This window comes from Protopterus annectens, chromosome 2.part1 (assembly GCF_019279795.1).
Source record: "Protopterus annectens isolate FY-2018-M chromosome 2.part1, PAN1.0, whole genome shotgun sequence".
NCBI lineage: Eukaryota > Metazoa > Chordata > Ceratodontiformes > Protopteridae > Protopterus > Protopterus annectens.
In genome coordinates, this window is record NC_056729.1 from 651,672,235 (window position 1) to 651,694,125 (window position 21,891).

The 21,891-nt window shown below is 44.2% G+C and overlaps 1 protein-coding gene across 4 annotated transcripts in view; it reads left to right on the forward strand.

Moving 5' to 3' along the window:
- NCOA1 (nuclear receptor coactivator 1) overlaps positions 1 to 21,891 on the forward strand; it is a 1,171,950-nt gene that overhangs the window by 499,359 nt on the left and 650,700 nt on the right. For all 4 annotated transcript variants that reach the window (XM_044062390.1, XM_044062389.1, XM_044062386.1 and 1 more), the window contains exons 5-6: positions 7,521 to 7,695; positions 8,626 to 8,805. In XM_044062390.1, coding sequence (XP_043918325.1) covers positions 7,521 to 7,695; positions 8,626 to 8,805 — 355 coding nt within the window. The remainder of the gene's footprint in view (positions 1 to 7,520; positions 7,696 to 8,625; positions 8,806 to 21,891) is intronic.

The window sequence follows — 21,891 nt, forward strand, 5'->3', positions numbered from 1 at the left end:
GCGACACTCACATGTTCGACTCCACATCATCGACACTTCATAACATCGACGTTTCAGGTAAGCGATCTTCCCCCTCACAGGACCCATGGTAGCACTCGTTTCACTATTAAGAAGGTAAGGACAACGCTGTCAGGGTACATTTTGAAGAATGACATAAACCTTACGCGTTAAAAGACAGAAACGAGTGCTACCATGGGTCCTGTGAGGGGGAAGATCGCTTACCTGAAACGTCGATGTTATGAAGTGTCGTTGATGTGGAGTCGAACATGTGAGTGTCGCTGTTTTGACTTGTCGATCAAGTAATAGGTACCCCTAGAGTCACATCTAAGAATCTGTGTGGCCTTCAGATTACCAAAGATCATGTGCAGCATAATTGCCTCATGTTAGAAAATTAGTGTGAAAGCATTGCTGTAAGTGCCTTGAGTTCTGCAGACTTCAAAATGAAAAACTCCTGTCTTACCTTGTCACCAGAAAGATGGTGGCAGTTGAGGGTTCCTTGAGATGAGAAGGATATTCCCTCCTGCAGCTCTCCTAGTCTCAGCAGAACATTTTCTTAAGAACAGAGACTTGGAAGGTAGGCCACAGCTTACTACGTCTTGTGGTAGGTCCTCTGAAAGTGTCCTCCACTTGTGGATGCTGAGCTTGCCCTTATCTAGTAAGGGTTCAGGTTTGGGTTAGTTTTCCATTTCAACAGGTAATGAGAGTCTGGAAGAGATTCATCTCCGTTTCCAACATTGCTAATATGTTCCAGGTTGTTAGGCACACCATCCCATTGTCAGTTGTCCAGAGCTCTTTTCTGACCAGCCTGATCTCTAGGAACAATCCCCTCAGTTATCCATCCATCTGTATGCCGAGGTGTTTAAGACCCTGAACTCTGGCCCTAAGGCCTCCTCCCTCCAGATACAGCAGGGTTCAGTGGCTTAGGTTGCGGGGATACTGCTGGGGTTTCCCTTGCCATAGATTTGTTGTTAAGATTTAGATATCAAATAAGTGATGCCTGATAGCAGCTTGGGTCACAAATGCAGCAGTGCATCTTTAGGGAATTTAACCTGATGTCTGCACTCAGCCTGGTGCAGAATTTTCACACCCTTGCACCACCCTCAGCAAGTACTGTTTTGAGAGATGGATTCATTCATCCACCATGGATTCAGGGGTAGCCGTACTATAAAAGTCTACCCTAACAATAACAATTGACACCCAACAGCCACTCCAGTTTGGCAATGCCTAAATTCTCATCACCAAACTAATAATTAACAAAAATAAATGCAGATACATTATCTGCATTTATATTCCACCCGGCAAGAATGATAATACTCTAGAAAATGTCTTACATTGGCAAGCTTCTAATTATCCCCAGGAAACCATTGTCTTGGGGGACTTTAAGATTGATTGGAGCACCTGTTCCTGTGAAACTCTCTCCACCCATTTAAACCTCCATGGGTTTACTCAGATCATTGCCACCCCCACCAGATTTAGCAAAAAATAGAGTCAAAGATAGTATCCTCAATTGGATACTTAACAGCCACCCCCAAAAGTGCAAGTCAGGTACATTACCCGATGATCTAAGTGATCACTGCCTTGCCTATGTTATTTGGCTCAAAGCCGACATTTCCAACCAGCCCACCTACAAAACTGTAAGAAACTTAAGGAACTTTAACCTTGACAACTTCCAAAAAGAACTCAAAGCATGTAATTGGAATGTCTTGAAACGACACCCATTATAAGAAGCAGTTGAGTACTTCAATACCAAATTTATGGCTATCCTTAATGACCATGCTCCTACCCATACCATCCATGTAAAAGCCATGGTTGGCTATCTAAAGAAACAAAAATCAAAATTAAACTAAGAAACAATGCCTGGGCCAGGTGGCATGTTACCAAAGCCCCTATGGACCAAGTAAGATACCGGCAGCTAAGGAACCAGACCAAAAAATCTGTCGTTCTAGACAAAAAAAAATCACTACATCCTCCTACAACAAAAATATCAGCTAAAACCTCAAAAGTTCTGGGCTGGTATTAACAGTGTACTCCACCCAGGCTGTTCCGCCACTTCTACCCCATCAGCTGCCCTTGATAAAATCCCCTGTTGAAATTGCAAACCGCTTCAACTCCTTCTTTACTGAAACTATCCAGTCTCTAGCTACCCACCTCACTCCATCGGACACAAACACCAGCTCTGGCACATCTAGCCCTGATCCACCCAGCACCCAACCCACCTTTACCTTTCAAACCGTACCTACCAACCTGATCCGGACCTTACTCAAAAAGCTAAAACCTACTACATTAGCTGCCGACCACCTCCCAGCTGAATATCTTCAAAAAACAGCTGATGCCGTAGCACTTCCCATTTCTATTCTGATCAACAGATACATCTCGGAAGGATCCATCCCAGCAATATGGAAAATATCACGTTATACCTCTCCATAAAAGAGGAAGTTCCACAGAATTATCTAACTTTAGACCTGTAGCCATTCTTTCACCACTAGCTAAAATCCTGGAAAGATGCATACACAAACAAATCATGCACTTTCTTATTCAAAATGGAAAGCTTGCCGACTCTCTGCACGGATTTAGGCCATTCCACAGTATCACCACGGCACTTCTGTCTTTCTCTAATGTTTCAGTCTTCATCGTAACAACAACAAACTATCTTCAGCACTCTTCCTAGATCTCTCAGAAGCTTTCGATATGGTCAACCATTAGCTACTTCAATACCCTACAAACCATCGGTTTAAACCAACACGCAATTCAGTGGTTTCGCTCCTACCTAAACGGTAGACAGCAGGCTCTCTTATGGCAGAGCAAGCAGTCATCCCAGCTTCCTCTAACCCACAAGGGTCCATACTAGGTCCCCCTTCTTTTCTCTATCTTTATCATTGATCTGCACGCCACCATCCCAGGAGCCACCTGCGTCCAATATGCAGATGATGCAGCGCTAATATGCTCCGCCTCCTCTCTTACACAACTTCTAACCATCACCCAGACCACTTTCAGCCCGGTAGAAACATGGCTAGCTAATCACTGCCTGCTTCTAGATCCTAACAAAACCAAGCTACTACTTCTCTCCCCTAACCGTAGAATTCCTCCTCCTTCCTTCAACATCAAATCTAGCAATTACACCATTATCTCCCCTGATGACCATACAAAGCGTCTAGGCATAATAATAAACAGCAACTTTAGATTTGATAAACATGTCAATCACACTATTAAGTCCGTCAACAAAAAACTTGGCTCCCTGTACAGAGCCATAATTTTTCTTAACCCCCCCCCCTCCCCCAGCTAGGGTATCACACCTCCTGTCTACCCTTATGTATGCCTCTCCTGTACTCACCAACCTATCTAAAACTGATCTCAACAAATTATCAGGATGTTCCAATCATATAGCCAGATTTGCTACAGGCATGGCTTTTAGGATCCACCATTGCCAGAACCTCAAAGCACTGGGCTGGCTAGAGTATCCTACCCTTCTACAGTTCAACCAGCTTATAGTAGCGCATAAAGTACTCCCTCAACCTGATAACACCCCTGCCCTCAAAAATATTCTCACCCCTCATAGTGCCCCCAGGCCATTACGCTCAGCTGATAAACTAATGATACTGACCCAAAAATCCAGCAACTCTGTAGGAGATGCTATATTTGCCAACTCGACCAGTAAAATCTGGAATCTACTCCCTACTACCGTTACCAAGGAAACCTCACTACCCCTATTTAAAAGAGAATTCAAAAAATACCTCCCATCTCATTGGCTGTGCTCTTGTTCTAAACCTGACTAACAACTTCACTAATACATGTCTTGCTACCCAACTTGCTGTTTAGCTAAGTATCTATGCCTCATAGCATTTGAATGTCTAAGCATTGTGAATTATGAGATCTGATCGTATTCTGTGTTCACATTTTCTATTACGTCTTTGCCAATCAGATGCAAGTCTGCATATTGTGTATATTGATATCTGCCTGTATTCTTTGTCTATATTTTTCTAAACATGTCTGCTTGAGTTTATCACTCAGTAATGTATGTACCGTTTCTTTTTTGGTATGTGGAGCTTTTCTCCCAGGGCCTCCGCTGAAAATGGACATATATCCAGTCGGACTGTCCCGGTCAACAAATGTAAAATAAAAATAAAATAAATTTCTTTTGACATCCATCATAGGTTGATAGGTTAGCACTAGGCTAACTGCCCTTGTGGGCCATTTTAAGCTTAGCAAATTACCCCATGTGAGAATCAAATCCTGTATCTTACGTCTGTAAATTAAACAGCTTTACCATTATGCTAGCCTCCCAACCCTTCAAATATTTTTTCCTAATAAGTTCATCACAGACTCATTGCAAGTAAAACAGGACACAGGTTTGCTTATAAGCTTGGTCAAAGTAGGGGATTCCTTCTCACTTGGGTTTGTACAGAGGCTGAGAATGAAACCACTATGCTCCTGTGGAGAAACACTGAGATTGAGATGATCCTCCAAGAGATGATATTCAACCTCTATTTCTGCTCCCCAGAACTGTCTGAAAATGTTTTGGGAGAAGATCTAGCCCTAGCTAATCCCTCTCCAGGGAACCAACTGGATAGTTTAAACAGCCTGGAAACATACACACACTCCTCCTGCAGCCCACCAGTGGGTTGGTGCTCTTTACAAACCATTGCATGAGTGGAATGCATCCCTCACAATGCATCCCCAAGCCAGGCCTGTGTGATTGCGTTTTTGCACTGAACTAGTTCAAAATAAATGCTTTTTTCTTCCTCTAGCAGACTTAGCCCACTAATTTGCTTGCTAAGGTCACTTGTAGTAAAAGCTGTCCCATTTGCCTTCTGCCTTGGGATCATTCTTCTGTCATCTTCTGTACAAAAAGCTTAGCACTGTAGGATGGGAAACCACTAGGGGAACTTTCATCCTAAAGTTGATAACTTCATAGTTGACTGGCTTGAACTGTCAGCATTTGAGCTTGCTTGCTCAGTAGCATTACATTTCATACACTGAAAGGCATTTTTCTTGGTGGTCCAATAGGATCTTTGAGTTTCTGGTCTGTATGTTTAGGGTACCATTTTGAGTATTTTCCGAAAGACAAGGGTGTGCCTTTGGAAGAACCCATAGTTCCCCTCAGATTAGATTTCTGAATTGTCTGAGAAGCAGTCTGTTAATCTCCTGGGTTTCTTTGCTGGGACAAAAACGGGGAAGTAGGTCTTGTACACACTGCACCAGCAGCTTGGGTATTCCTTGAAACAACCTGCAAAAGTTTAGGAATTTGTATTAGCTGTTTGTCTCTGCCAGGAAGAGAAGGGCTCACTTTTGCCATGCAGAAAGTTTCATGGTGGATTTTCACCATTAGGTGACTACATGGTTACTGGTTAGTTCTGTGGATAGTTTTTTCTGCTTGTGGAGTAGCTGCTTCTAGTATTTGCTTCAAAAATCTCTGCACTTCAAACAGCTGTACTATGTTATCATATCCCGTGACTGCAGTCTGAGCTTTTTGTTTGTATCTGTCTGGTTCCTTCCACCCTGCTAGTTATTGCATGGGATTTGTTCCAGCTAAAGACCCATCAAGGAGGCTCCTCTGCATTGTATTTAATAGACATGTTCTTTCTTTATCAATTGATTCATGAACGAACCTTTCTTATTTGTTCAGGAATACCCCCCTCCCCCATCTCTGTGGTTCATTCCCAGAGTGGAATAGGGTTAATTTCCAATACCAAGAAAGTTATCCAGAAACTGTCCTGTTAAATGAGAATAACTTGGGGCATCTTCTGTTCTTATTCCTAGAACGAGAAAGCCATCAGTGGTTGCTTAGAGCCCAGGGCTGTATGATTGGGAGGGATTGCTGCAAAAAAAAAAAAAAATCTGACCATCCTGCCAGTCCGTGTAGGTTTCAGTAAAATATCCACTAAGGAAAGGGAGAAACCACATTGTCTAAGGCTATGTGCATGTGCACCCCCTGCACTTAAAAAAAATCAACATGACAAACCACAATACAGCAGATGTAAATCAAAAGTGTTAAAAGCTGTTTGATTGCAAGTTGTTCAGAGGTCTGACCTCCTAGAGCAGCTTTTCAGAAATCTGTCTTTATACAAAGGAAAATGAGGGAGAAAGAAATGTATGAGGCATAAGTGGGTGGGAGCTCCTACTGCATCATGGTCCAGTTGTTTGAGCATCTTCCAATATGGTGAGTGCTTTTGCTTGTCTCTAAAGTGTTCATCATAAGGATCATGACTGCACTGTAATGGTACAACATGAGAGATTACATAGCAGTGAAAAAAACTCCCCCAACAGGTGTGGGTGAATGCTTGAAGACTGTATGAGCTTGGAGATAGGAAGCTGCTCCTTAATTTGTACTGATAACTTTTTGAAAAGGGCTGCATTTGTAGAGTCTGCCCTAGTGAATTGAGTCCTAATCTGGCTAATTTTTAAGCATCTGTAGTCCTTGTGAGTACCCTCTCCCAACTGTACTTCGCATTTTGATTTGCAGGAAGGTGCTGACTGGTTGCCTTGAAACAAAGTACCAGACCCTGTGGTCATGTATGTGAACATCAGATCTTACCGAAAAAATGGCTTACTCTGGTGAAGATTATAGTAAACAATGTTCCTTCAAGGAGAGGCATTATGTTGTTCATCTGGTATATTAAGACTTACTTCTGTTGTCTGCTGTATTATGAAGATGTTCTAATGGTGAAATGGCAAGTTATCAATGGAATAGCCTTGCTGTTATTGTGAGCTATATCACTGTTTGTTCTGTCATTACTTTGAGTTACCATTTATGTACTATACTTAAGAATGAAAGAAAACATGCTAATTTGGATTGTGCTAGAAATTGTGGATTTTTACATTTTAAAATGAATTTGTATATTTGTATGTTCGGGGTTTCAGTTTATTATTTTTTTATTTTTTCATTATGATGCCTTTTTATTTGTGTAAGTGGCGTATGCATGCAATTATGCACGTTATGTGTATATGGGCTAGACAAGCCTAACATTTTAACCATCAATTTATGTTTGTATGTATTTTACATATTTCTCCATACTAAATGCTTTTATTGATTAATTAATTAATTGGTTAATGAGCTGTGCTAATATGTATTTAAATGGCAGTTATGATTGTTTAGTTATGTCTGAAGAAGCATCCCTGGCTGACGCGAAAGCGCTCGCACTGTTTTATATTTTGTTTGAGTTCTACCATTAAATCCTTTCAGCACCGGAACCATGTCTGCCAACTTATTGTTATTTCATTTGTTGTGAGTGAGAGCCAGCAGCCTTTGTTTATTAGTGAACAACTGGTTTATAGTGGTGGATTTGCCTGTATGGATAGCTTTACCTTAAGAAGAACATCGCCTTTACAGAAGTAGAGACCCAAAAGAAATATAAGAAAGACCATTTTGCCTTTGTTCATCTGTCACTGCATCTGCTGCATTACTCCTTTGTCCTGTTGACCTAGCCATCCTCTTGGAATTGGAACACTCGTTGTTACATTATTTGTTGGTCTCTGGTCCTTTTTCTTAATACTGATTTATTTTTTCCGTTTTTTCTTCACAGGCATTAGATGGTTTCTTCTTTGTTGTGAATCAAGATGGAAGGATTGTATTCATTTCTGAAAATGTTACCAGTTACCTGGGTTTTGAGCAAGATGAGCTGATGAACGCAAGTGTCTACAGCATCCTACATGTGGGGGACCATGCAGAATTTGAAAAGAATTTGATCCCTAGATTCGGTAATGTATAAGTAACTTTATGTTAAGTTGATAGGCAAGTACTAGGCTGGCAGCCCTTGTAGATCATTTTAAACCAATCCAGTTTACCCTCAAAGGTGAGTATCAAATCCCATACCTTGTGCATGGGAGGGAAACACCTTAACTGTTATGCCTACCCCCAACCCCCCAAATGTACTATTAACACATTGAAAAATGTACAGATAAGTACTAGGCTACTGGCCCTGGTGAACTAGTTTTTAAGTTTAGACAATTTCCCTTTCAAAGGTGAGAATCAAACCCTGTACCTCATGTCAGTGAAGTAAACACCTTAGCCATTATACAGAACCCATTATGCCCATTAAGGTTGAAGACACTGTTCTGGTTTTGGTTGTGTGTTGCATGGCATGATTGTTGAAATGGTCACTGCCGTGTATCAAATGGGAGACCGGTAAAAGATGCCTCTGAAGTCTTATGTGCTGTGGTAAGCCTAGCACTAAGGTTACCATGTAAGATGCTAAAAACCCAGTTTAAAAATGTTCTGCTTGTAGACAGCGCACTTGATGAAAAAGTCTCCAGTGAACAGCTCTTCTGTTTTATTGGTGGTGGTAGCATTTTGCCACTTTATCTTGATGTGATAAACAGAACAGACCACATCACACAGGTGAATTTACACTAATGGAAAGACTGTCATCACTAATCATGTACTTGTTTTTACATCACTTTTCTGTAGTATCTTGGGGAGACTCATCTCATTTAATACTCTTTCAGTTATTTGCAGGTAGTTGCAGGCGGGTGTGCAGGATTACCTTATAAACGTGTCAGAACTGCAGACAGTGTCATTTCTCCATTTTACATGCCTAGTAGATAACCTGTTTTCACTTTCTTATATTGCACTTGTTAGTATTACATCTAGCAAATCCTTGTGTATTTTCTTTTGTTTTATTGTTATAGTGAATGGTGTTCCATGGCCTAAAGAGGCAGCACAGCGCAATAGCCATACATTTAACTGTCGAATGTTGATTCGACCGCGTGATGTGGTAGACATTGAGAACCCGGAAGCAAGGCAAAACTATGAGATCATGCAGTGCTTCACAGTTTCACAACCCAAGTCAATCAAAGAAGAAGGGGAAGGTAAGTAAACTGCTAGAAAGTCTGACCTTACACAGATGTAGAACATAAGCCATCCTGTTTGCTGCTGTGTATGTCATTAGTTTCACTTGGTAGTCTCCATTCCTTAAGTTTAGTGTTTGTACATCATATTACAGGGTTACAGAAAACTTGCACAAAGCACTTTGTTTGCAGGAACAGGCTCAGGAAGGACACTGTAGAAATGTATCAGGATTAATTATTCTTGCCAGTTTTATATAAAGAAAGGCCTAGGTTAGATATAGTCCTGCATTTCCTCAAGGTCAAGGAAATGTGTTACAGTAGTTTTCTCTAACAGCAATGTTTAGGTGAAGAGATTCCTTTATTTTTCATATGCCTGCTGCTTCCCCCAAAGTATGACTCTGTGGACCCTTGTCTGTATGTTTATAGTGTATTAGTCTTTTTGCTGTCCTACTTTTGCACCATGGTATGTGGTACAGAAAATGTAGAAACATATTTCCTTCAATTAGCAAATGATATGGCAGCAAGTTGTGGGGAGAAAATACTTCTATAAACCTACTAAACCTTCATACTAGTCACCCAGGAAAATATTTAAACTTTAACCTCTGTGACATCAGTGTAGGGAAAGCCTGAAGTGCGTCCATAGACTTTAGTGGGTGGAGAACTACATGTACTCTGATGTGTCCATTGAAGTCTATGGACATAGCCTGTTATCCCAGCAGTGACATCACTGAGGGATATACTAAATGTATTTGGGCTATGGTTTAATTAAACATTTACAAAGCTTTTTATTAAAAATTAGCCCAGGTAAATAAGGAAGGATAAGGAAAAAAATGCATTGTAGCATTTAACTAATTAACAACATACATAAAAAAATTACCAGTACTGCACTTTAGCCTGTTGGTTTCTTTTTTCTAATAAAATATCCATAGAGCTTGGCCTCTTGTTAGGACCAAGGGTCATTGCGCCTTCCTGTTGCTTGGAGTTGCAAAATTTATGAAGTTTTCATCGTTGGGTGATAAGCTAGGCATTTCAGGTTCAGTCCTTAACTTTTTTTACTGTTCCACGTCTCTGTTGTTTAGAGACTAGAAGATGTTCTTTGCGAGGTTCATTGTTGTAATCATAACTTAAAGGAACTCTGCTGCAGGCTAAGGTCTGATGTCCGGCTAAATTTTCAGAGCTGAGCACCCTTATTCCCCTGGTTGGACTGATGTCACCTTACTTCACATGCCTTTATAAACTTGATATAAAGTTGGCATACACCTGCTCTATGTTTAGATGTTCTTAGTGTTTCACTGTTGCAGTCATCACACTTGCGTTATCTGCCTGCAGGTAGCCCTCAGTCAGCCCGAATACCAGAGTCTTGAGATTTCTGCGTCGGATGCTGTCTCCTCTTCCATGACATCAGGGGTATAAAACATGCAGCCGACGCAGACACTATTACACCAGCTTTTCTTGCCATGCGGAAGCCCGAAGCAGAAGCAGTTTGCAAGTGCCGGTCGGCCGCTACCTGAAATTTTCATTTTTCTAGTTTCAAACCTGAAGTCTTCCAAAGCTAAGTACCCCGTTGGGGATTCTTTTTTCTTGCTCTAACCGATGTCAGAAAAAGTTAACAATTGTCTTGCCTGTGAAAAGCAAACACCTCACAGAGATTTTCATTCCTACTGCATCACCTGTTTATGCTCAGACCACGATGTTCCTTGCTGTCTGTTTTGTGCTTTGTTTTAACGCCCGAACTATTCGTTGTCGGGCTATCTTTGTTGCTAAATTCTTTCGCTCTCATTTTCCTTATTCCGAAATGGCTTTGGTAAGCCATTAGACTACCGATCTTCCGAAAAAACGTAAGGATAAAGACAGAGACAGACTGCATAGGTCCAAAACTGCTGACGATGCTTCTGTTAAGCTAGTCGCCAGTCCGCTGGTACTCAGTGAGGCACCTTTGCAGCCCCTAATACCCAGTTCTACAGATTCGCAGGCCTCTGCTGAGACCCATTCGGAGTCCAGTATGCCACAAGACGCTTCTTCGATTATGGAACCTGCAGATGTCTCTTCCTTGGATGGGTCCAGAGCCGCTGTGCAGGCATCGGCTTCTAAGGGTGTATTCCGACCTTATGTTGTTCGTATTAAACCGACTACTTGGTTTCAGACTAAAACGACCGAGTTTCTCAGGCCCAGAGTTCGCACTACGCCTAGAAAACAGACAACTAAAGCGCATGCTCAAGCTCCCATGCCACAGAAATAAATGCTTAGAATGGCTGAAGACCTTGTAACTCTATTTAGGGGAAGCCAGCCTTCCCCCTGTAAAAGACAAAGAATTTATTTCCCTTCTGATTCAACAGACCATGAATCCGATGACTCTGATCCCTGTGATTATCAGAACATGCCCTTGTCTACCTATGAGGGTTCAGATGCAGAGGATTCCATTCCCTCTGCCTCCCCTCCAGAGGACTTTTCTTTTGGTGAAACCTTCCATACCTTAAGAGAGCAATTCCGCTGGGAGTGCCAGGACTACCCACAGTCCAAGAAGAGACTCAGCGAATATTTAGACTTGGCTCAGCACAGGCCTCTATCTATACCCCCTGTCCTGGATATTGTAGATGATGTTTTCATAGAATCCAGTCTTACTCTTGATACTTTACCACCAGCTTCTAGAAAGCCTGACAGGTACTACAGGGTAGTAGATGATGTTTTCATAGAATCCAGTCTTACTCTTGATACTTTACCACCAGCTTCTAGAAAGCCTGACAGGTACTACAGGGTATCTGACTCTCTCAAATTTCTCTGAGTCCCACTGCGGATCCAGAAACCATTTCCCAGGGACCTAAAAGTATTAAGGCTACTACAGCCAAAAATCCTACCCCTTCAGACAGGGATTCGAGGGCTTTAGACAAATGGGGCAAGAAGGTGTATATACCTCTGCAACTCTTGCCAACAGGGCTTTAAATTGCCAGTTTCACATGTTGAAGTACCAGCAGCATATTATGGAACTAATTAAACAAAAAATGTTGTTGCTTCCAGATTTTGCAGAAAATAAAGATTTACAAGAGTTAATGCTTTCTGCAAACTAAGTCAGTAAACATACTTTGCAATGTGGTTTTGATGCCTTAGAAGCATCTTGCAGGGCTGCTGTCACTGGGTCTGTACTGAGAAGGCATGCTTGGCTGAAGGAACAAATCTTGCCAGACCATGTCAAAGCAAAATTACTAGATGCTCCATTAAACCAGGAACATTTGTTTGGCACAAAAGCAGAAGAGGTTCTTAAAAAGATGGAGGAAAAAGCTAAATATATGCAAACTGTTAAAGATTTCTTACAGGTACAGCCACCTCGATTCAGTAGGCATTGGCCTTCTAAAAACTGGTCCTTTCCAGTTCCTGCCAGGTCTACTCATTCCAAACCCAGGGGCAACAGACCACCAAGGCTACAGTCTCAAGGTATGCAGAGATCTAAGCAATGGAGTGCTCCCACCTCAAAAACAGGGAGTGGTAAGCCACCCCCTAATGGAAAAAATTCACAATGACTTGTCTATCATCCTTCCCAGCCATGCCCAAATACTTGCACCCCTAGGAGGAAAACTCACCCTGCATGCAAAAAACTGGATGTCCATTACCAGGACCAATGGGTCCTAAACATTGTATCCCAGGGATACAGATTCTACTTCTACTCACTGCCAACCCCAAGCAGGTTGCCAGACCTTCCTCCAAACCAGTGGGCAGAGGCTCAAAAGCAAGTACTTTCTCTTCTCATTATCATGGATATTCCGCTTGTTCCAATAGAGCAAAGATGACAGGGTTTCTACTCCAGACTGTCTCAGTATCATGGATATTCAAGCTGTTCCAGTAGAGCAGAGAGGACAAGGTTTCTACTTCAGACTGTTCCTGGTGCCCAGAAAAGAGGGCTCTTGGTGCCCTATCCTGGACCTGTACATTCTCAACACCTTCCTGGTGGTCCCAAAATTCAAAATGCTTACATTACAACACCTGCTTCCTAGCTAGTCAAGGACTCCTGGCTAGTCACCCCAGACTTAAAAGAAGCTTATCTGCACATCCCCATAAGGGAATCTTGCAAGAAATATCTACGTTTCAGGACAGGCTCTATGCAGTTATCTGCACTTCTCTTTGGCTTATCTACTGCACCCAGGGTATTCACAGAGTGCTTGGCTCCAGCCGTTGCATACCTCAGGAAGAAGAATATTCAAATTTATCCATACTTGAGGACAATCGGGTATTGCTACTTCAGCACCTGGCATTTGTAAAGAGACTTCTAACTTCTCTGGGGTACACCATCAATGAAAAGAAATCACATCTGGTGCCCAGCCAAAAGATTGTATTCCTGGGAGCAGGCTTGAACACAACTTCCCAGATGGCATTCCGTACTCCAGAAAAGCAGGTTTATTTGACAAACTACTTCAAGCTAATGGCCCACCAGAACCCAGCTATCTGGAAGAAAAATACTGCAAGCCCTAGGGTTCATGGCCTCATGCATTCTACTAATTTCATATACAAGACTGCATATGGGGAAACTTCAGTGGTACTTAGTCTCTGGTGCCAACATTCTCAGGACCTGGAAACAATTATTCCTGTCATTCCTTGTTTAAGGGCAGAGTTCCTTTGGTGGGCAGAGGCTTGCAACCACAACAAGGCACTCCCTTTCACTCAACCCCTTGCCCCCAAACCCTGACAACAGATGCATCAGACTATGCATGGGGGGGGGGGGGGCTCATATAGCTGGCAAATGCATTTAAGGCAAATGGAGCCCAGGACAAATTCACCTACATATCAATCAAAAAGAAATGTTAGCTGTACAGAATGCTCTCACAGCCTTCCAATACCTTATCCTTCCAGGACAACTCTTGATAGACAGACAACAACACAGTTGTGTGGTACATAATTAGGCAGGGGGGAACTCCTTCCTACCCACTCTGCAGGTTAGCCATGGCCCTGTGGAACACAGCCTTGAGCAACCAAGTGCACCTGCAAGCTCAATTCCTGCCAGGCAAACAACATTCACTGGCAGATGACTTAAGCAGAAATCTACTGGACCCACACGAGTGGAAACTGGGAACCCACCTCATTCAAACTTCTAACTCACAGGTGGGGGACACCAGAGATGGACCTCTCTTCCTCCCCTCAAAACCATCAGTTGAGCAGATTTTGCACCAGAAATCCCCACAGCCAAACATAGAAAGTGAATGCTCTATCCTTTATATGGGAAAACCTCTCAATTTATGCCTTTCCCCCTCTACCCCTCCTCGCAAAAGTACTACTCAAGGTCAAACAGGACAAACCAAGGACAATCCTTATTGCACCGGACTGGCCCCGCCAGCACGGGTACCCACTCCTATGCAGTCTGGTAGCAGTGCCACCCTGGCACCTACATCAGACCCCCTCCCTGCTGTCCCAGCAGGAGGGGACAGAGTTTGCATCCTCAGCTGCAAACCCTGAACCTTGCAGCCTGGCTTATTCCCTGAATACACCACCAGCAACCCTCAGCAAACAGGTGCTGGACGTCATCCTTGAGGCCAGAAGGCCTAGTACTAGGAAATCCTATTCAGAAAAATGGAAAAGATACTGTTCTTGGAGCCAGTCACAAGGAAAAGAGACAACCGTGCCCACCTTACCTCAAATCCCAGATTACCTAGCAGAGCTGCTCCACAAAGGCCTGTCCTTCTCTTCTATTAAGATTCATGCCTCAGCTATCTCAGCTCATTATAATACTGAGCCACCTCCCTTTTCTCACCCTGTGGTCAAACAGTTCCTGAGAGGAGCTAACAGTTTAAGACCCCCAAGGAGAGCTCCCACCCCTGCCTGGGACCTTAACTTTCTACTAGAGAAGCTCGCACTTTCCCCTTTTGAGCCTGCTGCTACAGCACAGTTAAAATTTCTCTCTTGGAAAACAGCCTTACTTCTAGGCATCACTTCAGCAGGAATAGTGTCTGAGTTGCAGGCACTAATGACTGTGGAATCCTTCATTATTTTCCTTGCTGACAGGGTATCCCTCAGGACTAACCCATCTTTTATGCCAAAGGTGGTATCCAGCGTTGGCTCTAAACCAAACCATCCATTTACCAACCTTTTTCCCTAATCCTCAGAATAAAGGGGAAAGGATCCTGCACTCCTTGGACGTGCACAGACAACAAAGGTTCTACCTTCACAGGACTAAGCCTTTCAGAAAATCTGACCAGCTGCTAATCAGCTTTGTTACAGGGGCAGAGGGAAATGCCATTTCCAAATGGATAGCACACTGCATCCATTTCTGCTCCAAACACTATGGAAAACCTACCCCACAGCCCGTGCAACAGCCCTGAGGGGTTGCCCAACTGCTCTGCTCTGGAGGCTGTTGGGGGTCGCCTTTCAGTGCACCTGACAGCATGGGAGTGAGTGTCATCAGACAGTTGGGTGCTTCAAATAATATCCAGAGTTTATACCATCCCCTTTGTGGCTCCTCCCATTCCCCCAAAACACCTCCCAGACGTTCCACCTATGCAAAGGGAGGTAGCAGCACTCGAAATAGATAGGCTGCTAAGGAAAGGAGTCACCCAGCCCGTCCCCCAAGATCAGTCCAGATCAGACATCTATTCCAGGTTCTTTTTAATGCCAAAAAAGATGGGGACCTAAGGCCTGTTCTGGACCTTTCTACCCTAAACCTGTCAGTTGCCAAAGAGAAGTTCCACATGGCCACTCTACAATCCATCCTGCCTTACCTGCCGGAGAACGACTGGATGTGCTCAGTAGAGCTCCAGGACACATACTACCATATAAAGACGCACAGACGCTCCAGGAGGTTCCCCCACGTTCGGCTAGGGGCCAGTCGCTATCAGTTCGAGCCCTACCCTTTGGTCTCACCACAGCCCCCAGGGTGTTCACTAAGGTCATGGCAGTAGTGGCTCACCTGAGGCTTCATGGATACAGGTCTTACCCGTACCTGGACGACTGGCTCCTTGCCGCTCCCACCAGGCATCTATGTTGTCAGGCCAGAGACTGTTTCCTGAAACTGTCAGACTTGCTGGGAATTGCAATCAACATGTCCAAGTCTTCCCTAGACCCTGTTCAGGTCTTAGACTACATAGGAGCGAGAATGGGTACGTTACAAACCAAGGTCTTTCTAACTCCAGAGAGAGTTCGAAACTTGCGACTTCATGTGTCTGTGATCCTTCAGTCTCATCTTCCTCAAGCTGGGGCGGTATTATGAGCCCTATGTTCCATGGCAGCCACCATTACTCTTCTCCTCTGTGCTCGTCTGCATATGCGGCTACTATAGTGGACACTAGCGGTTCAGTGGTCATTACTAGCTGTACCGTTAACTCATCCTATTCATATAAGCAATGCTTGCAGGAAGTCCCTCCTCTGGTGGATATGCACCTTGGATCTTATCGAGGGACTAACTTTGATTGCAGCCCCCTCCCTAAGCCACTGTGACCATGGACGCCTTCCAACTAGGGTGGGGGAGGGCATTGCTTGGGCAGGACAGTCCAAGGCACGTGGTCCCTGATCTAGACCAAGTTGCATATCAACATTCTGGAGATGAGGGCGGTCTTGTTAGCATTGCAGGGCCTTCATGCCTTCCTTCCTCTGGGAACTATTGCAATTCAGACTGACAACATGTCAGTGGTCTGGTACATGAACAGACAGGGAGGAACCAGATCGTATCCCCTTTGTCGCGAGGCCATGACAGTGTGGGAATGGGCAATCTCCACCAACCATTTTCTGTTAGCAGCGCACATTCCGGGTTGATCCAGCATAACACTGAGTAGAACTATCCTGATGCCTTACGAGTGGTCTCTGAAGCCTTCTGTAGCAGAACAGATCTTCCTCGAGTGGGGTTGGGCTTGCTGCAAGCTCTTCGCATCTCTTTCCAACGCGAAGTGCAGCAAGTTCTTCGCTCTGATCCCCCCACAGGGGGAATCCCCCAGGGACGCTCTGGTCCATTCTTGGCCTCACAGTCTTCTTTATTCTTATCCCCCCTTACCTCTCATGACAAAATTTCTCTAGACTGCTCACCAGTTGTGGAGCAAAGTCATCCTCATTGCCCCATTCTGGCCTCACCAAGTTTGGTTTCCCTTTCTTTGGTCTCATCTGATAATTCCTCCATGGATCTTGGATCCGATACCAGATCTCATGTCTCACCCCCTCAAGGGTTCCTCACCTAGATCTGGGCAGTGTGAAGCTCACTGCTTTGCTGCCCCAATTCCCTTGATTGCTAGGACTCCTTTGTCTACCAGAAAACTATACCGTAGCGTTTCTCTATTTGGGACCCTTTCACAGCTCCTGTTCCAGCGGTCCTCAAGTTCTTTGCATATATTTTCCAGCAGGTGCCAGCTCATCTACAGTAAAAGTTCAACTGGCTGCCATTTCCAATTTCCATGTAGATGAGAACATGGCTTTTAGCTTCCTCCAGACTTTGCAAAACCTTTATTAAAGGTACCTTTCTTTTAAGACCCCCCCCCCCCTGGTTAAAGATCCTATCCCTCCTTTGGACCTTACCCTAGTTTTACAAGCTTTGGTTGCTCCATCTTTTGAGCTTACTGCTTCTGTGGATTTGAAATTTTTATCTTGGAAGACAGCTTTTTTAGTGGCTATTATCTCGGCTAGGAGAGTGTCAGAACTCCAGGCATTATCTGTCAAACCTCCATATATGATTTTCCATAAAGACAGTGTTTCATTTTGTGCTAATCCCTCTTTTCTGCCTAAAGTGGCCTCTGAAACAAATCTAAATCAATCAATCAATTTACCTGATGTCCTTCATGGATGCATCTGCAGTCATAACAGCTGGGTTGTCCTGTCGTCAGGCAGCCCTACAGTCGGCCGGATTCCAAAGTCCGGGTCCGGCTTCGGCTGATGTCGCACTTCACCCGACGTCATCTCTGTGGGTCTTCGGGTATAAAGGCATCAGCCGACGCCATTTTCCTCAGTCTTTCTTGCCGCGTGGCGCCCGAAGCAGAAGCTGTTCGCAAGTGCCGGTCGGTCGGATCCAGAGATTATTTCTACCGAATACTACCAAGACTTCTAAACCTAAGTACCCCGTTGGGGACTCTTTCTTGCCTCAGCCGATGTCAGAAAAAGTTAATAATTGTTTAACCTGTGGGAAACAAATACCTCATAAAGATTTCCATTCTTACTGTCTGCCTTGTTTAGGCCCAGCCCACAACGTAGCAGCCTGTTCGGCCTGTGCTTCCTTCAACCGACGAACGCTTAGGCGTCGGTCGGAGTTTGCAGAACAGTTTTTCGGTTCTGACTTTGCTTACATTATGTCGGCGGAACCACCGACTACACTTTCTGCGAAAAAACGCAAAGAAAAAGACCGACACTCGCGGTCCGCGGTTTCGGCTGAAACCACGCTTAAGCAAACCGCGAGTGTCTCGGTTTCGGCCGAAACCGAAAACTGATCTAGGTACAGCCGAATCTATCTCTACAGTTGAGGTCCCTGCTACAATTCTTGAATCGGCCTCTGAAACTTTACCCACTGACTTATCAGACACCATTCCCCTGGATGTCTCTACCCCAGCACGTGGTGCTGCTAGGCCTCCAGCAGCCATGTCCATTAAGGCCTTCGCCAGGGCTAAAGCAGCCAAGACTACCAAATCAGTGCCTGTTAAACCACCCTCAACCAGGCCCTCTTCTAGTTCTCAAATGCTTACTTTGGCAGAAGATTTAATTTCTTTAATTAGAGGATCTCAATCTCACCCAGACAGGGCCTCTCAGCCCCCAGATAAGAGACCTAGGGCAGAGCCCCCCGAGCCAGTATCCTCTGATGATTCTGCTGATGAATCAGACATTACTGACCAGCCAGAGGCCCCTTTCTCCAATTTTGAGGATTCTGATGCTGAAGAATCCATTCCAGCTGCATCCCCTCCAGAAGAATTCTCCTTTGGGGAAACCTTACATGCCATGCGAGAGCAGTTCCAATGGCAGCAGCAAGATTTCTCAGACTCCCGAAAAAGACTTAGAACCTTTCTGCACCTTCCACAGCACAGGCCCTTAGCTATACCTCCTGTTCTCTCTGTGGTAGATGATGCTTTTAATGATGTCTGCTCTGCTCCAGATTCATTACCCCCAGCCCCTGCCAAACCAGACAGATTTTACAGGGTGCCAGATACTCATCACCACCTTTACAAGGCCCCCCTTGCAGACCCAGAAACTATATCCCAGGGTCCCAAGGCAGTAGCCGCGACCATAGCTAAAAACCCTACTCCTTCTGAAAGGGAAGCAAGGTCATTAGACAGATGGGGTAAAAAAGTATACACTTCAGCTACTCTCTCAGCTAGAGCTTTAAACTGCCAGTTTCACATGATACAATACCAAGAGTTTGTGCTTGATCAGTTAACTAAAAATTAACCACTGATGAATCTCTTGACAAGAAATATGTATTAGAAATGGTAAATAACATACAACAGGTTAGTAACCATTCCTTAAAATGTGGCTATGATGCACTGGAGGCTTCATTTAGATCAGCCATGACTGGCACAGTGATAAGAAGGCATGCATGGCTAAAGGAGCAAGCTCTACGGATCATGTTAAAGCTAAATTGTTAGATGCTCCTATGGATAAGACAAGTTTGTTTGGTGCACCTGCCCAGAAGGTTATGAAGAAAATGGAAGAAAAGGCAAAATCAGTTCAAACTGTTAAAGATTTCCTGCAGGTTCAACCCCAAGGTTTAGCAGGAACTGGCCTGCCAAAATTGGTCCTTTCCTGACTCCACAAAATTTCAAAGGGGCACGAATAGGCGTTCCAGGGCAGAAACCAAACCAGAGGAGGTGCCTACAGAGGACGGCAGTGGCAAGGTAACAACAGAGGCACAGACACAGCCACTGCCACTACTTCAACACAGCCACAGTGACTTACTCCTAAGTCCGCCTACCAGGGAACAAATAGCAGCTCCACTAGGCGGAAGGTTAACCTTATTTGCAAAGAACTGGCACCACATAACAAAAGACAAGTGGATTCTACAAATTATACATCAAGGTTACCGATTCCACTTCCACACTATACCAGTCTAATGAGGAATGCCAAATCTACCTCCAAATCAAAAAACAGAAGCTTTACAACAGATAATGGAGTTGGCAAACATGAGAGCTGTGGAAAAAGTGCCTACAGCAGAGCAAGGAAAGGGGTTCTACTCCAGACTATTCCTAGTTCCAAGAAAGGAAAAAAGTTGGAGACCAATTCTCGACCTGTCCACCTTGAATACATACATCATTGTCCCAAAATTCAAAATGCTGACCCTACAGCAACTTCTTCCCATGCTGGGCAAGGAGTGTTGGCTGGTAACTCTAGATCTCAAGGAGGCATACCTGCACGTCCCTATTCGACCAATCTGCAGAAGATACCTCAGATTTCTTGCAGGATCAGAGCACTATCAATTCTCAGCATTGCCTTTTGGCTTATCTACTGCGCCCAGAGTATTCACAAAATGCCTGGCATCAGTAATCGCATACTGCAGACTACAGGGAATTCATATTTACCCATACCTGGACGACTGCCTGCTACAAGGGGACAACAAAAGCAAGTTGACAACAGATTTACAAAGGGTCATTTACTTGCTACAAGCACTGGGATACACAGTCAATCTACAAAAGTCAAGGCTGATACCATCCCAAACAAGGACATTCTTGGGAGCGGAATTGGACACAGTGAGACAAATGGCATTCCTAACTACAGAAAAACAAAAAGAACTCCCTCTTTACTTCTTGGCACTAACAAAGCTGAACAAATTAACAGCAAGAAAGGTTCTGCAGGCCTTGGGCTTCATGGCATCATGCATAATTTTGGTCCCATTTGCCAGACTACATATGAGAAAACTACAGTGGTACCTACGGAATTTATGGTCCCAACACAGGCACAGCCTCGAAACAGAAATCCCACTAATTCCATGCTTAAAACAGGAGTTCCTATGGTGGGCCCAGGCATGCCGGTCCAACACAGGCCTTCCCTTTCACAGATGTCAAGCAAGCCAGAGCATTACAACAGACGCTTCAGACCAAGGATGGGGGGCCCATATGCTGGACAAATGCGTGCAAGGATTGTGGACTCAGGATCAACTTCACCTGCACATCAACCTAAAAGAAATGCTGGCTGTAAAACTGGCTATCCAAAAGTTCAGACCATTTCTCAAAGAGGGCCAGCTGTTGATAAGGACAGACAACACCACAGTCATGTGGTACATCAACAAACAGGGAGGCACACATTCATACCCCCTATGCAGAATGACTTTGGAACTGTGGACCCTGGCAATCAGCTACAACATCCAGCTGCAGGCAAGATTTGTACCAGGAAAAGAAAATACTCTAGCGGACATTTTAAGCAGGACCACATCAGATGCTCACGAATGGCACCTGCACCCGGACATCTTCAGGACCATTTCAAAGAAGTGGGGAATGCCTCAGATAGATCTATTTGCATCTCCTCACAATCACCAACTCAAAAATTCTGCACAAGGACATTCCACCCACTAGCATGGAAAGTGGATTCGCTCTCCTTCAGCTGGAAAGGCCTAACAGCATATGCATTCCCACCTCTCCCCTTGATATACAAAGTACTGCTAAAAATCAAGGAAGAACATCCAAGGATAATCCTGATAGCTCCAAAATGGCCAAGACAACACTGGTACCCACTACTGAGGAGCTTGTCTCGGAACAATATGTGGCCAATTCCCCTGATGCCTTTGATGCTAACTCAGAACAACTACAGCACCATACATCCAAACCTGAAAACCTTACAACTGACTGCATGGAACATCACATAGCAGCAGCTAATCAAGAACTTTCCCAAAGAGTTAAAGACATTATTCTTGAAGCACGCAGACCTTCAACAAGAAGGAACTACGCTGGAAAATGGAAAAGGTTTGTCATTTGGAGTTCTGAAAGAGGAAAAGATGTGTCAAACATAGATATGCCTAACATTCTGGAGTATCTGGCCGAACTTCTCCATTCAGGCCTGTCCTACTCCTCCATCAAGATACATGCATCAGCTATTTCAGCAGAATACAGCTTTGAACAACCTGTCTTCTCACACCCGTTGCTCAGGCAGTTCCTCAGGGGAATCAAGAATGTAAAACCTCCGAGGAAACCACCATTGCCAGCTTGGGACTTAAATTTCGTACTAGAAAAGCTGACA